Consider the following 17,641-nt stretch of genomic DNA (forward strand, 5'->3'; position numbering starts at 1 on the left):
AGACAACAAGGAAGTGACAAACAGAAATTAAAAATCAAACAAGAACAGCTCATTCAGTAGAACATAAATTAAAGTTAATTAGCGTAAACAGTTTATTACATGAACATAGGCCTAATTAGTGATTAAGACTACTGTGTGTGTGTGTACAACAGTCGCTTATATATGCTTCTATGATAATCTGATCTAAACACAATACTTTTATTTAGTGGTTTTTTTTTTTCATTTTGGAAGCTGAACAACAATAATTTAGGCCAAAAAATGACTACCGTATCCGAAAACGCCATTCCTCTACACCCAGGCCCAATGTCTGTTTTCAAAATGACCTACAGAGAATGAATGAAAATAAATGGGGAAAAAATAATGCCACCCTAGCTTAGCCTACTGCACTAAATTCTGATATTCATCGTATATGTTGAGTATTTATTGGCGGTCAATGTACTTTATTATGAATAGGACTACAAATAGTAGGCCTATTGTACACTTATTTTTGATATAGGCCTACCATAATATATTTTAAATGCAAGGTTATTCCCAACTATTATATCGGAACAAATTATAGACAATAAATCAATGGATAGAAAAAGCAATTTAAAGAATGAAATAATGATAATATGTTAGAGATCGTAATTCAGTAAATATCCCATAGCCCATTGAGTACAGGACCAGAGTCAAGTGTCTAACTTTTACTTTGATAGAACATAGAGTACGGTATGTCAAAACCACAGGCCCTCACTTCCAGCCGGCGATACAGTACACTGCAAGGAAGACGTTCCAAGTCCACTTGATACGCCGTGGCGTATCAACAATTGAAAACTACTTTTATACATTACCAGTGCGTTTTATAAATGAAATTAATCTCCCTGTAGTAAAATAACATAGTCATTTGGTTCATTCAAGCGTTTAAAAACGATTTCATGATTATACATTTTAAATTTAATTATTTTGAAAAATTATTATAAAATTAATAACCCATATGGAATGGTAGAGTCCATGGTTAATCAACGACGCAACAAAACATGTGCTTCGCTGTTTGAAAAGGGGTGAAAGCAATACATTGAACACAATCTTGAGAAAACACCACGGAGAGAACAATATTTTACAGTATACAATACAATACCTTTTTTTAAAGAGCCTGATAATCATATATAATAAATATATTCTTTTACACTACACTTCGAGATTAATCAACATTGAAATAGAATAGAGTCTAGGTTTGTGCCGCATCAAAACATGTGTTTCATCGGTAGAAAGGGGTGAGAGCAGTGCATGTAACTGCTAGCTTTAGAAAATTGTTTTTTCTCTTTTTGAAACGTTTCTCGTCACATACAATGGATATACTGTTCCACCAAAGTTCCAGAATAATCAATATTAAAATAGATAACATATATAGGCCTAGACAACTGCTCACATTTATATCAGATGAAGGTATTAATATGAAGTTCAATATTTTTTTTTTAATATTTCGCTAACACTGAAGGAAGTGTACCCTACGTTCATGATCGAATGTAGGCCTACTGTAGACCGATATCTGTCTGTCGGCTAGACAGTTTTATTTAATAATCTTAATTAATAATACTAAAACGATATAAGAAATGATAATTTTAAAGACTAACTGTAAAAAAGATATAATTAGGCTTAACAAAAATTCATAAAAATTGCCTGTTTTCGATTTTTAATTTTACTCCATAATTTTCCTGAGTAAGCCAAAGCCTAGGCCTATCCATGGAGGTATAATATCTATGTCCTAGGCCTCTCCTAGTTTTATATTTCTGCTGTCTGTTGGTTTTGATCGTAACGGTGACGATAATCTTGATAAATTATTAATCTAATTCTCAGAAATATAACATGAGCTTGCATTACTTCCAATAGGGTTTATTTTTATACAAGACGTTTTTGTTTGTGTTAATTGGGTTTTTACAATAAGCCTGTTATCAATTCCCCACTACGAAGTGGAGTAGCCCAGGAAAATAATCCCAACGCGTGGCCAACTGTGGGATTAAACCGCCTTTAATCGCATTGCGTGGTCCACTCGTATACGCGTTGCTTTATTTTGCGAGGCTCCCTTATTATTATTATTATTATTATTATTATTATTATTATTATTAATATTATTATACAGATACGCCTTCTTCCCAATGCATCATTGATCCTATTTTATATCAGATAAAATAAAATGACTATTGTATGATATATAAATGAATAACGATGATCGAATTGCAATTTTTTTGTTAAAAACTAATTTTCAGCAGTGGCCATTTTGAAATTCAAAATGAAGGCCCTAGAAGTGAATAAAAAAACTGGCACCAATTTTTTTCTTAATCAGTGAATTTTTTAGATATGTTAAGACACATTTACCAAATTGACAAAGTTAAAAAATATGACATAAGACAACAGACTATAAAGCCAACTGCACAATTTGTGGAAGTATGTGATGAAGCAATAAAAGCCGATTGGGCTGCCAATAGAAGCATCAGGAGTCTTGAGATGGGAAATGAGTTTGTGAGAAGGAAATTGCAATACTGTAAAAAACACTTGTATATTACTATGCTTCTCACTTCATCATCTCCTTACGTGATACCTTTAGTAATTCAATGTTCAACTAATACCCATTTCACACTGATGCTATTTTGCAAATATTAACAACTTGTAACAAGTTGTAACTAGGTTTGGATGAGTGTGAAAGCAAATCCTTGTAAAACTTTCCGAGATTTCACAGGGGTCCCCTGAGTTATCTCGGAACAAAAACAGACCATCGCGAGGCCTGTTTTTTCCCGAAATCTTCCGAGTTGTTGTTGCGCATGCGTCATGTCCATATTTTGACCTTTTCGCGGGCTGTGTTGTGTTTTTTTTTTTTAGTTCGAACGAATTGCGGCAGTGATGGAAAACGTATCAACATTACTACCATTTGTTAATAGGCCTAGACCTAAAATCAAAAGAAATCTCGCTAAATTTCACATGTCTGATGTGAGAAACAATCACGAGGCTTTGTAAAATATGCCGACAGCGAACCATTATGATGCTTGTCGCACTGATTGCCTCTAACAACAAAGGTGAGCTACCGGCCGGCGGCCCGACTGCGCCTAGCTTAGGCCTATCTTTCTCGCCAGCTCGACTACAGCAAGCGAGCTAGGAGTTGAATTCGTTTTACTCTCCGAAGGCTAAGGACCATGGAATAATTATAATCTTGTTAATTTGGTACCAGGCCTAGTTTAGTAGTTGATATGTAATTTGGACAACCTACAACTAGCCTAGGCCTACTACTAGTACTACCCTAGGCCTCTAGGCCTAGTCATTATTCTTCCGAGTTTTCCCGAGATTTCTCATGGTTTGAAAGTGCGTGTGTGAAACGAACCAAAAATCTTGGAATATCAAACTTGTTACAACTTGTTAATAATTTTTAAAAGTTGTAATATTTTCTGCTAGTGTGAAATGGGTATTAGTCCTAGCAATTCTTGAATAAACCTTTTTAAACCGAATTGATTTGAATATATCATAGATTATTTCATTATAATGTTTGTTTCTTAAGTATATTTTACAATACAAAGAGATAATCAAGTGTAAGTTAGTAAGGGGAAATGGCACAATTGATTTTTATGTGAGCCATTTGTACAGCATATCTTGTACTGTACTTAATAATCATATCCTTTGATGTTAAATGATACAGTAGTAAAGTAGTAGTAGTTACTTATTTTGGCATTTTTCAAATAATGTTTGTTTGGTATTAATTAACATTTCTTATTGAACGTCCATGCAACATAAATCATCTTATTCTCCAAATCCTGATTTCTGTTATTCAATAATTTTATCTTTTTTTTAGAGAAATAATCAATTGATCAATTGATTGAACATTTTTTTTTACAATGTTTCATTTCAAAATTTAAAATTCAATCAAATGCTTACATCAAGTTGCACACCAAAGATGTCTTTTTGCTGTTTACGTCTTGGAGCGATGCTGGGAGATGGTGCGGATGACGATGAGGCCTGCTGCTCCTCCTGGGTCATCCTAGATCCAACCGTTCATCTACAACCGAACAAGACACAGTAATTTATAAAAATTACATTTCTTGTAATATTTCATATTTTCATGCACCGCTTATTGTAATTGTTGTATGCTCTAAATAGTGACAACACATCCATACAGGGCACTGCTGAATAAAGTAAAGCTGGTTTAAGTAAAAGGACACAGACAAAGGAGCACAAACCACTTTGAGTATGTTTCTATTGATAAACACAAATAATCAATTTTTTTTTACCGCTTTTTTAATGAGAGTCAGTACCTATGTTGCTACTGAATTTTTGCTTTTACGAAAATCGGTTTTCGCGGCAGAAATTACATCACCATTTTGTTTATACAACACATTTTCCAAACTGTATACAGTAGTTTCTTTCTCACCAAAAAGACAATATACTTATATACTATACTATATTGTGTTGTTTCACGTAAATTTCGGTCATGATGGCTGTGCTGGTTGGCACAAGGAAAGAGGAAAACGGTAGGCTCAGAAGAAGAGCAGAGAGGCCTAGGCCCAATATGTCCCCCACAACATAACTATAAAACGAGTAATTTCGTCACTAAGCATGAATGTTGGCGTTTTAGCTTGTAGGCCTAAAGCCCAATTTACACGGAGCAATTCTTGCTAGCAATAAGACCGGTCAAATTGCTAGCAATGAAATTGCTCTGTGTAAATTGGGAAAATTGCTCTGAAACTGAGGTACATGATTGACAGTTTATTACCCAAGCAAGGCCTAAAAAAATTGAACAGGTGCAAACTTTTTCAGGAGAGTTTCTCTCCCAAGAGATCTACTCTGGAATTTTAATAGCTTTTCCATCAGTTTACTCAAATTTGAGAGTTAAAATCAGAGATAGATAGGTTTATTCTTATTTTTAAAAAATAACATATATATCCAGATGTTTACTTATATTGATCCAATTTTATTGTTCAGAATTTTTTCCTGTGTGACGATAACTATATGCAGCTATAGATTAATGAACTACTGCCATAAACCAACACTCTGATTTTCTTTTTCTAGAGTAAAATGCATTTACAGTATATAAAATTGGTACTTCTTAATATACTGTAATATAATAGGCATGTAGTGTAGATAATGGAACATCAAAAGTGCTTCGATTTTGACAAAATTTAGTATAACATGTCTTCTTTCTACAGAATACCAATGTATTATCATTATCCTATCATGACCAGGTCACACTCCAGAAACTTGCAAGCACTAATATTGCCCCGTGTAAATTGGAGTGCAAGGCAATTGGTTCCGTCAAAAGTTGACATAGTGATTGCCCATGCAAGCAGTATTGCTCTGTGTAAAACGGGCTTAAGACATGAACAAGAGGACTAATCATTTTGAAAGTTCGGGCGTGATACAATCGTGGTTCCACCTGGTGAAGGTCACATTTCACCTGATAATCACTTTTTGTGTTGCTGCTAAAAAGTGCACAGCCAAAATCGGTTATTTGACGTTAAAACACACTATCCATTGCGTATTATTAATCAATTTTTTAATCGCTTTTTTCGAACTGGTCCTAATTTTACTGCGAGCAAAAAAGCGATTTTTAATCAATTTTTTCTTCCAGTAGAAACAGGCCCTTAGACAATCAAAAGAAGAGCTTTAGCTATATGAAGTCATTAAGAACATGTGTTAACAAGATGCCCTTCACACTGGACATGGAATCAGTAGGTAGTATACAATATAATATCTTTATTTATCCCACATGAGGCAATTCAATAAAAGGATATGGATTACAAAGCTTAAAAAGGTAATTAAAATAGGCCATACTAAAGTGTCATGTTATTGTTAATAAACACACAAGTAGATATTGTGTGACTTCAATTTTAAAAACATTACTTCTGAATTACACATCAACATATGTTAGACATTCACAATATATTAATGTTGCCATACTCTATTTAAAAGGAAAAAAATTCTCTAGAAATCTACATTTCATGAAGACAGGATAAAATATACAATCATAGAAGATAAAAGCTTCCTTTTTGTAAAAATTTCTCAAAATTACATTTCAAGATACTGTACATATAATATTGCACTTCATCTCGGGAGGCAGTCCCAATCATCCAACACCTAAAATAAAGTAAAATATTCACATCACGGTCTCAAACTACACTTTTTTTTTATAAGGACACATTTCACAAGAGTACTGAGGCTGAAATTGCTTTAAATAAGTACAAAATAAGAAAAAATTGAGCCTGAGGTAAAATTTCAAATGCAATGTTTATTTTTAAAAATCTACAAAACCAACATAAAATTCTTTTTGTCTTATCTGTACCTTATGTGCAGTACACTAGGTGTGACTACGTAATACCCTCAATAAATACAGTACAGTAATATACCATTCTACCTTTGAAGAACAAAATATTTTGAACCCGAAATCCGCATAAAAAAATATGAGAACTGAGCCTGGGCAAAATTTTACTGGTTCTTGTAAAAAAGTGTATGTATTGTCCTTTCATTTAAAAAAAATACACAAATGTTAAACTGAATTGAAAAACTGAATCCCAATGCGACGGCTTGTTTTGCTATGCTTGGAGTATGCAATAATCATCAATGACATTCTAATCCTATGTGACAGTACAACATTCTATTATTATTTCACTTTAGAATCAACACATTGTACTATAATACAGTATTGTATCATCAGGTCTAAAATAAATATGGAAATCTAAATCTAAAAATAAACAATGAAAACATGCAATGATATCAACACTACTAATCTACAGTATCATATAATCAAAGACTAAGTATTACTAGACTGTAAAATCATACTTCATCTTTTTAAATACTCACTAGGCTTTCTGTACTGAGATACAACATATATACAAGATGTCTATATTAAATATTAATACAGGCAGAGAGAAGCAAAAAATCCTACTTGTCTGGTGGAATTGCAATTATTTGTGTATTGGTAACGAGGCTTAAACAAACCAGCCAAAATGCACTCAACCCTACCAGCTGACTGGATCAATGCCAACCACATATTGGTCCTTTTATGTCTCCATTGATTAGAAAATTCTATATGCTTTTTATTCGAAACACATGTAGTCTGTGCATCAAAATCTAAAGCATGTGTTTCCAGTTTGTTTCTAGATTTCTCAACTCTTATGTTTATAATTAAACATAGGTTAAAAAATGGGTTATAATTTTTTAATCTTTACATATAGTAAATAGTAATTCGTACTTAATGTATGGTCGAGAATTATATATTCTTAATATCAACCTAATAAATCTACATTATTAAGTATATCATTACATACAGTAATCATTTCTTGAATGCAGTGTTACTGTGGGTTGTTATGTGCAATGTATTGTGTTTCTAATTTTATCAATTAAAAAAATTAAAGTTTATTGTAATTTTAGAAATAATTCAAAATTATAAATAATTCAAATTATATATATATTTATATTTTCATATTTATCGTATTTTTATGTGATTCTTTTTATGTATTTTTAATGTTTTGTCCTTTCTTGTTGCAGTTTTGTATATAATATTTCAATATTTTTATATTTTTGTAAATAAATTAATTTCAGCCTTTGGCTGGCATTTGCACATTTCCAGTACTATACCTGAATAAATAATAATAGCCTATTGTCTGTCATGAGCTAAATGAATAAAAAAAATTTAAAATTTCATATGAATTGCTTAATTTGTATTCAGTAAGTTATTACAAATTAGAATAAGAAAAAAGAGAAAAAAATCCACTGATCAATTAATAGATGCGAGTTTAATAAAACATTCCTGTATAAATTGGCTGTAGTGAATCTAAAGATTTTTGTAATAAAGTACAGTTTTTTTTATAATAATCTAAATATCTTTATTTTACAACTGGTACTCATATACGAAGGTTGCAACCTTCTAAAAATGTGAATTATAAACAAAAAAATTGCTGCACAGCCCTCAAAATTAACGCCGGCATTCGGCAATTCCAACGTAAACGGCGGCGTCTAGCTGCCCAACGCCGACGAAAAAAACCACCGACGTGAAGGTTTTAGGCCTAGCCTAAGCTAACCCAGACCTATGCTGGTACTAGCAGTACCAGTGTTGGTAGACTCGGCAGGATCGTCGTGAACACAATATTAAACTTTATTCTTAATGAAAGCAAGTTATTTAATGTCTTTTATGTTGTATTATGAGTAAAATGTGAATAAAATCAAACTGGATTGTGTGTTTCATGCTTTTATATTGTGTTTACATGCATTTTTGGTCTGACATTTTTTTTCCAACACAACTCATTTTGCATGTAAACATTAGGTCGTGCCTACTAAACTCTGCTCGCTAATTGGTTAATTTGTTTCGTGGGGTCATGGATGGGCAAACATGTGCTTGGCTGTGATGACGTCAGATCGCCCAAAGTTTCATAGTGCGTGACAGCCTGCAGATAGGAACAAGCTCAGTGTAAATCGATTTATTTTTAATTAAGCAGATTTATTAAAAGAAATAAGAAACCCTCTTGTTTACAGTAAAATCTAAATAAATCTTAAAAATGTAAATTTCATTCTCTACAAATTTCCTCCGTAATTAGCAACATGCTTTTAAGGAATGAGTGAAGCAATGTATTTGTAATTTACATTGATGAATCTATTACGACATTCAACAAATCCGAATTAAACGTCTAATGAAAAAGAACCATTCGTCGTAGAAACTTTCTTTGAGTTCCGTCTTCATCTCAGTTTGATTGCAATCAATTTTTAAAGCATTTGGCCAGAAGGCGATAATGCACTTTATAAACAATGGAAGGCGTAACTTTCACTTTATCTAACATAACGTTTAGGCCTACTGGTGTCATTTTAATCAATAGATAATCTCTATGGCAATGATATTGGGACTGAGATAGCGGTACGACGGTTCATTCACAGGGTGTTGTGAGCTAGGCCTGTTAATTAACAGACAGCGATTCCATTATTTTCGTCTGGAAAAAGTGCATGTTCCGGACAGTTCCGGACCGAATAAAATGTTCGGAATAGGGAAATCTGGTTTTCGGAAAGTATTTTATTAAAGGAAGAATAGGAATGGTTTTGGGACGCGTGAAATTCTGCTTTCTGGGCATTCGGAATTCGGAGATTCCACTGTATGTTTTTTTTTTTTTTTTTTTTTTTTTTTTTTATTTTTTTGTATTTAATTTTATTCATCATCATAACATTAACACTGTTTTTAAACAAACTCTTAAAAGAGTTTATCAATAATTAGTTGTGAATTTGAACATTAGTATGTAGGCTAGGCTTTCCAGCTTGAATGGGTGACTTAAAAAGACATCCATCACTGCTATAACAGGTCAGCATGGGTTGATTTCAGGTGTGTAGCTGAAACTAAAAACTGCCGATGTTATAACCGGTGTCAATTTTATAGCGCCGGCAATTTTGATTTTTTTTTTTTGCCGACATATTTTTCCCAAATTTTGAGGGCTGGCTGCATATCCTATTTCATTAAATTATCAAAATATACTTTTTATATTTTTTTATAATAATTACAGCTGAGGCTGGCATCCTATAAAAATTATAATATAAATTAATTTCTTTCAATTATGTAGACTGTGAACCAGGGGTTTAGCCAGAAAAACGAAATAGGTTGTCCAAAATGGAAGCCAACGTCCACTCGGGGCCAGGCCCTCTCCCAAACGTAAAAAAGTTTAAATGTTGGGGTTTTTGGTCTTCAAAGGAATAGTGTTCAGTTCTATCACAAAGACATTTCAGATACATTGCACACAGCTACGGTTACTTGCATAATGACTCTAGGCTATGCAGGTGCATCTTCATCTCTCGCCTTATTCTAGTGTAAATTTTACTTTATGTCCTCTGAATTGAGAGATAGGCCTAGACCTACTTATTGTATTTTGTTGATTAATGAAATTGAACTTGTGACGTTAACAACAAATCTTCTTAATACTGTATTTCATGAATATAACCAGAAAGTTACGAACACCAATATTATGTCGGGGAACCGAACCTCAAGTATTGTATTTGCAGAGTAGCCATGTGCATGCATTGTGGGTGACTCAGAACTGTCCATTTTTCAGCGGGGCATAAATGTTTTTAATACGATGCATGTTGTAAGTGAACTTTGCACCGGGTAGGCAATTGTTATGCATACATTTTTGGGAATCAAAACCGAATATTGGTATGAAAACAACGTACATTCAATCAATAAAGGTTGTTTTTATCAAACGTAAATATGATTTAGCTTTAGTGCTTTTATGATTTATTTCCAAGCCAACAGCGAAAAATCACCACTTACCTGTAGAGGATGGACATAAAAAATATAGTATAAACTCTAAAAATACAGAAAAACAGTCAGGACAATCAAAAGTACATTCTTAACTAACAGCAACCCCACCAAGAATCAAGAAACAAAACACAGTTTAAGGGCAGCTAAAACCTAGATACTTTTTAACATGAGAGATCGGAAATGTTTAAAACTGTTAAAAAAGATATCAATGTTACTATTTTCAGAAACAATACGATTGTAAGAAGAAGGTAACCTAGAAATATAACAATCGATAGATTTGAAGAATGAAAAGAATTTGATAAAGGTAGACCAGGCCCAATTAGACTAGACCGAGCTGATTAGGCCAAGCTGTCACGGTAAAGTTGGCCGTCCTAAATAATTGTTGGCCATCCAAAAGACAGCCGGATAGCTCGCTGGTTAAGCCTACGCTGTGAACCACTGAGGTTCTTGACGGAAAAGTCAAGAGTGAAAAAGTCTGACATGGCGTTTCCCACTTAAACTCTCATCAAAAATATATTTCAAAAATGTGAAAACGCTATCGACATTAAAGGTCATAGCACCACTGAACATTAATTCTACCTTGTTGATTGATTGTTAAATTGGCATGATTTAAGTCAAAGCACTGAATTTTCCTAAAAATACAAACAAAACAAAAAAATAAGCACAACAAACAAAAACAAGTGTCTAATCTTAATCCCATAGGCAAAACAGTACTCAATTAAATATGCCAATATCTTGTTTTAACCATACTTAAAGAGGATACCTTAGAATAAACATCCTCCACACAATAGTTTATGTAGATCTCATTTCAAGCAAGTTTATGTAACTGCTCTTTATACAATAAACACATTTCAATTCTTTTAGTAAAAATAGTCTGTTATTCATAAACAAAACAATTAAATTTACATTTTTAATGTACTGGGTGTAATGAATTAATTTCAAATGAAAACATTGACATTCAAAGCTTTCACTAGAAATTTCACCATACACTGTAGATTAAGCAAATCAGAAATTGGTGCTTAAAGAAATGCCAAAATTATATGCATGAGTGAGCAAAGTCTTTAAGTTTATAAGTTGATGGAAGGATTCCAGGTTACAATATTAACATTATCTGCAATATTTATGATAAAAATAAAAAACAAAAAATCTATTCTGTCTGTAAACAAATTGAGACTGACAGTATTGACCATTATTCATTAAAAAAAAAACACAATAAAGTTTAAGACATCATCATAGTAAGTAACAATTACAATGATGTAGTAAACATCCTCCATGATAAATAAAGTAGTTATAATGTTAATGACATTAATAATATAAAAGCTCTCTGAAGGGATGGGAGCAGGGGCAGATCCAATAGGGGGCATGGGGAACATGCACTTTCCCACCCCATTTTGCCTCTAAATCTTAAAATTTCAAAGCAATATTGAAATTAGCGTTCTCACTTCCTGTATCGATTCTGAATATGTTGTGCCCCTCCTCCAGGGGTTTATTTAAGAGCCGGCGGCCGGCGCATTCGATCGGCTAATACAATGTTTTCGCCGGCTACTTCAATCAATGCTGTACAAAAATTATTACAAAAACCACTGTAAAGAACCTTATTTACCTACACAAAGTTAATTTGTAATAGTATGCACTCATTTCGATGTTCCTTTCTGTTGAAAGTTTGTTGAAATGTCTACCAATTTTCAGACTCCATGTTTGACTTTCATGAACTAGCGGGGTAAATAAAGTTAAAGTTCAAAGTTCGGCAGTCGCGCCTGGGTCCATCAAAGAAGCCACGCCTCCCAATCACATGTTAGCCAATAAGATAGAAATTTCTCCTCCACCACATGCTCAGGTGATGACGACATACATCGCCCATACTCTTTTTCCGTACATTGGGCTTCCGGGTTTTCTTCAGATCTAGGGCATAAGCCTAAGTAAATGGTGAATCCCCACAAAATGTTTGTGAAAAGTAAACAACTTCATCATTATAAAAATTGTATTTTCAATTTATTTTGGTGGATTTTATTAAATGTGCATAAACTTAAAAAAGAATGTATTTCAATTATTGAATCAATATTCTGACCTTAAATTCCGATGTTGAGCTCGAAAAATTTGTAAATTCTAGGCCTATTCTAACCTACTCAGTAAGTATACTGATCAGGGAGGTTCTGATCATCACTGCATGTGATTGCATATGTGCAACCACTGTGCAGTGTATACTAAGAAGATCAAATGGGAAACCACGATGTTCAATCATCATCAATCAATGTGTTTGAATCGATATTAGGCCTACAGGAAAATAATTTGTTAATAAAACATTGATAAACATTGTTCATTTTGTAGGTGTTGCATATGCGCAGTGCGCATCACTAATCTTGTCACGTGTGACAGAGATAGGGCATCTCTCTCTCGGCCGGGATCACGACGATGGTGGTGCGTTGTTCTCCAATAAAAGTTACAGTTTGAGTTATTCATGGTGTATAGGTTGTGTTCAATACAGTCCAGTACATAACAAAAAGTGGCGACGAGCTAATGGGATTATTAAACCTAAATCTGTTTCAACGGAGAAAATATTAAACCTGATTTTCTGTTCAGTACGGCGAGGAGAGCAACATAATAAATAACAAGATGGCGGCGCCTGTAGTAAACGCGTTCGTAGGAACGATCGCTGAGTAAAACAAGGGCAAAGAGGACTTTGGGAATTATTCTCAAAGATTTACGGTATGGTGCAGCGCAAATAAACTAGCTGATGCTGACAAAGTAGCTACATTTTTGGCGGTGGTAGGCCCCGAGGCATTTTAAATTGTCAGTAATCACTGCCTACCAGATGAGCCCACAAATAAAACCTTGGACGAGTTGTTCGCTATTTTGACTGATTATTACAGGTCGTCGAAAAATCTAGTTTCACTACGAGTTGGTTTCAGACGGCGTACACAACAACCTCATGAAACAGTTACACAGTATTCATTAGAGCTAAAGCGATTAGCAAGAGAGTGTGGTTATAAAGACACACTGGAGGAAAATTTACGTGATCAGTTGGTTGGAGGTCTGAAGGATAAGAGAATTCAGGCTAGATTATTGAGTATGGGAAACACATTGACATGGGTCAATGCATGTAACACGGCAGCGGCTTTGGAAGCAGCTTCGAGGGAGGCGAAGTTGATTGCATTGTCAAACGCAAACAAGGTACCTGAGCCGGTAAACGCAACGTTTAAGAATCATGGTAACACATACAGGAATCTCAAGTGTCACCGATGTGGGGGACCACATTCGAGGGAGAACTGTAGATATGCACAAGCTAAATGCTACAAATGTTGCAAAATTGGTCACATCAAAAAGGTATGTCACGGGGGCAAGAATGATAGGCCTAAGAAGAAATGCAAGCCAAACATCAAATTTGTTGAAAACGCACAGTCAGAGGAAACATTCATGGATCATGAACCATTATTTGGAGTCGAGAACAAGACCTTTCGTAAGTACCTAGCGGCGGAGGTGGCAATAGGGTTAATGATAGACATATTGATTTTATTGTTGACACTGCCGCAACTGTAAGTGTGATATCAGAATGATTATTTACAATTTATTTAACAATGATCAAGATGCTAAGCTAAGACCAACCAAAAAATAGATTATTCAGGTATAACATCAAGGCAAACAAATCCAAATGTGTATTTATGGTTGAATCCTTAGAGTATCTAGGTCATGTGATAGACAAAGATGGGCTGCGACCCACTGTGAGCAAGGTAAAGGCCATAAGGGATGCTAAGCCACCCACCAATGTAAGCGAGTTAAAGAGTTTCCTTGGTCTAGTTACATACTATTGCCGATTTATTAGTAATATGGCTGATAAATGTGCTCCCATGTACAACCTATTAAGGAATGATGTAAAATGGAACTGGAATGAAAATTGTAATCGAGCATTTAATACACTTAAGGAAGAAATAACCAGCGAACAGGTTCTTGTACATTATAATCCCAAATGCAAGCTTGTGTTGGCTTGCAACGCATATCCTGTAGGAGTGGGCGCAGTATTGTCTTTGATTTCGGAGGGGCGCGAGCGTCCAGTAGCATTTGCGTCCCGCACACTCACGCAGGCCGAAAAAAATTATGCGCAAATAGAGCGGGAGGCACTGGGAATTATCTTTGGTGTGACAAAATTTCACAAATATTTAATGGGACGGAAGTTTGATTTAGTAACTGATAATCAGGCGTTGACAACGATCTTTGGTCCTAAAAAAGGGGTGCCTTCCCTGGCCACAGCACGTGCAAAGATGGGCAATAATTATAATGGCTTTTCAGTACGAAATTAAATTTTCCATAGCCGATGATGTTAAGCTAGCCACTGAACTGCCTGTTAATTATTTCTCTATCACCGATGACTTGCCGGTAGACTTGCCACAAGTCTGTAATTTATGGATTTTTCGTAGTACATTAGCACATTTCGGAAAGCGCCACCAGCGTCAGTTTATGTTGAGAAACTTTTTTGATGAGAATTAGAGACTTGTAAAAGAGTGAGTCAAATCGAATGCAGACCGCTGGCCGTGACAAGCATGACGTAATTTTTAGGATGCCGTATTTGGCAATAGGGTGAATGTTATGACGGAAGGTCAACCAATCAAACGGTTCTCGTTTTGGTGCCACGAATGTAGAGAGAAGTCGGGAAGTTGGGACATGGTACCGTACTTGCAGGTGTGTTGAATATCGTAGTACATTGTTAATGGAGGAAAAGAAAACACCAACCAAAACGCCAAAAAAGCTGTATTCCAGAGAATTTTTTGTTCTGCGCACAAGATCGAGTGCGTGGAAAAGCTGCAGTCTAGAAAGTATTTGGTTTGCGAACCGCCTTAGGTTCACGCGAAGCTCAGTATTTTAAAGACTAGAACATTTATCAGCCCACCACTAGGCCTAGGCCGACGGAAAAGCTGTCATGCTCTCGCAACTGCGACACAAAATTGAAGACAATGTATACCTGGATAAGCTATGGGAGTTGTCGCGGGTACGTTTAAGTATTTTTAAAAACAAGTAAATGTCACCAAAAAGAGGAGCAGCCCGTCTGTATTCCAAAGAGCAAAGAGAAATTTGATTAGCACGGCGAAACATGAATTCGTCTCTAGATAAAATGATGATGGTACCAACCAGGCTAGAACTAATGTAAAGGTGCGTCAATCTTTAAATTACTTATTAGAATTCTGTGTTTATCTTTCTTTTATTGTTAAAATAAATGAAAGTGAATGACAGTAAGATAATATGTAAACCACAAAACTACTTTTTTAGGAGGGCTATAGTTTGTTAAAACAAATGAATTTACCAATACCAGATACCCTATTTTTTAGTAATTTTAAAAATACACCTTGAACTTAATTTAAATATCAAATAAACAGCCCCATCACCCCTTCTGTCTGGCTCTGTTGTGAGTGATTGTGAATGCACTTGTTATTGTACCTGCTTGAAAAGTACTTGTATTTATTCTTCAGTTTTCAATTTGTTGATGGAATTTATATTTTCCCAAATATATGCACAAAATGTCGCAGCCCTATTTTTATCTAGAAGAGGTACACTAATTTTAACCATAGCCTATTGGCTAACCTATATTTGATTGCTATTAATAATTCACATTTTCACTATGAGACAGACACTTTACATGGATCTCTGACATTAAATAATTTATCAATACTATAATACATATCTATTTTTAATCATAAAATAATGATAATGTCTATGTTAAATGTGCCATGGTTATGGAAAGTAGTCATGCCTATATGAAAATTTGGCTAGGACATAGTTGGACAAACTATTTATAATTTTTTTTAAATGATATATTATTTATAATTATAAAATGCCATTGTCTTTATTTTACAGGTTTATCTCATATACAGTACTGATGTTGCAGAATTGTTGATAATTTTGTGATTAAAATTGATTTACTGTTGTTTAGATCTATTTATTTAATTATTTTGCAGGAATGGATATTCTGTGAATAGTCCAGCCGGATGATCCCCACTGACTTCCGTCAAGTTATGAAACTTGAGACACTTAGCATCTGATGGAGAAGCACAAATTCCTGTATACCAAACCCAGTGTCATTTCGATATTAATTGTACTGAAATATGCTTATGTTAATGAACAATTAAATACAGTATGATCCTTCCTGTATTCTTTTGCATTGACGTTAAATTGACTGGTAATTAATATAGTAAATTGTTTGTTAATTAGTAAAAATATTTTTTTTCCTGAAGCAGTTGATAATATATATGGTAAAACACTGAAAGATCAACAAATAAAGTTTGAAATGTAAAATCACTGTGGTTTGGATCATTTTTTGAGTTTCGTACAATGACAGTTACAATGTATTTTAATCAAAATACATGCAACTAAATTGTTTTCTCATTACCTGCAATGTAGCCTCTTTATTTTTACAAATTCAACAGAATGATTATATTTATTGAAAAATAAATGATAGCTATGGAGATCAGAACAATTTAAAGAATTGCACATTTTCTCCTTTTTGTCTATTTGTTTATTTATGGCCCAATAGAATGCTATAGATATTGTTTGTAAATTTGGAGTTGCATATTACTCACTGTAACTTAGAAATAATACAAAAAAAATTTGATACTAAGGGGTGGAATGTGTTGTGATTAATTTAAGATTAAAATATAAATGTATTGAAAAACAAATTATGTCATGTAATTAAAGCAATTAGGCCTCCTTTTTGGCCAACATACTGTACAATGAACAATAAATTAAACCTTTCTCATTCAACAATAATTTCTTACTCAGCTTCTCATCAAATGTTAATTAAAAACAAAAAAAATTGATATATTTATTCATTGTTTAAATTTTCGGAAATACAGCTTTATGCAAAGGATGTAATTGTCCATAGATACGATGATATTCACCCATTCGTCGTACGTAGCAAACTGAGGTTCCTAGATCTTAGCCAGTTTGAAAAATTAAATATTTATACAGTATTATTATTATTTAATGCTATATTAACTATAACAATTACATTACTGTATGTCAAAACTAATATGTAGGCCTATTTCAAATAGATGTCTGCAAACCCGACGTGAATATTGACTATTGTGCTCTCCCTAGGCTAGGCCTAAACCTGAATGTGCTGAACTCGGCGAGAAAGCATGAGCTTGGCTGTATCATATCGATAATAATACTGTATTTATTAACTGACGTGAAGTTGGTTACTTTCCATGCAGCACACTTCTGTTGTAAAGGTGCGTTTAAATATTACCTCCATGGTTGGACGAATTGTGATAGGGGCCTAGCAATCCTCGTGGTGCACAAGCTGAGATGACCTGCACCTGAATCCCCCTTATATACACATCTAGATGTGTATAAGAGACAGGCATATTACTCACTGTAACTTAGAAATAATACAAAAAAAAA

General features: G+C 34.0%; 1 protein-coding gene across 3 annotated transcripts in view; it reads right to left on the reverse strand.

The window, feature by feature from the left end:
* Window positions 1–17,641, reverse strand: part of LOC117112357 — a 61,584-nt gene that overhangs the window by 31,292 nt on the left and 12,651 nt on the right. For 2 of the 3 annotated variants that reach the window (XM_033255438.1, XM_033255436.1), the window contains exon 2: window positions 3,901–4,021. In XM_033255438.1, coding sequence (XP_033111329.1) covers window positions 3,901–4,002 — 102 coding nt within the window. In that variant the 5' untranslated portion in view covers window positions 4,003–4,021. Of the gene's footprint in view, window positions 1–3,900; window positions 4,022–6,819; window positions 6,932–17,641 lie in introns of those variants that run through there. The other variant, XM_033255437.1, reaches the window with a different exon arrangement.

This window comes from Anneissia japonica, unplaced genomic scaffold, assembly GCF_011630105.1.
Source record: "Anneissia japonica isolate Jap-2015-1 unplaced genomic scaffold, ASM1163010v1 scaffold581_len1011336_cov187, whole genome shotgun sequence".
In the NCBI taxonomy this organism is placed as follows: domain Eukaryota; kingdom Metazoa; phylum Echinodermata; class Crinoidea; order Comatulida; family Comatulidae; genus Anneissia; species Anneissia japonica.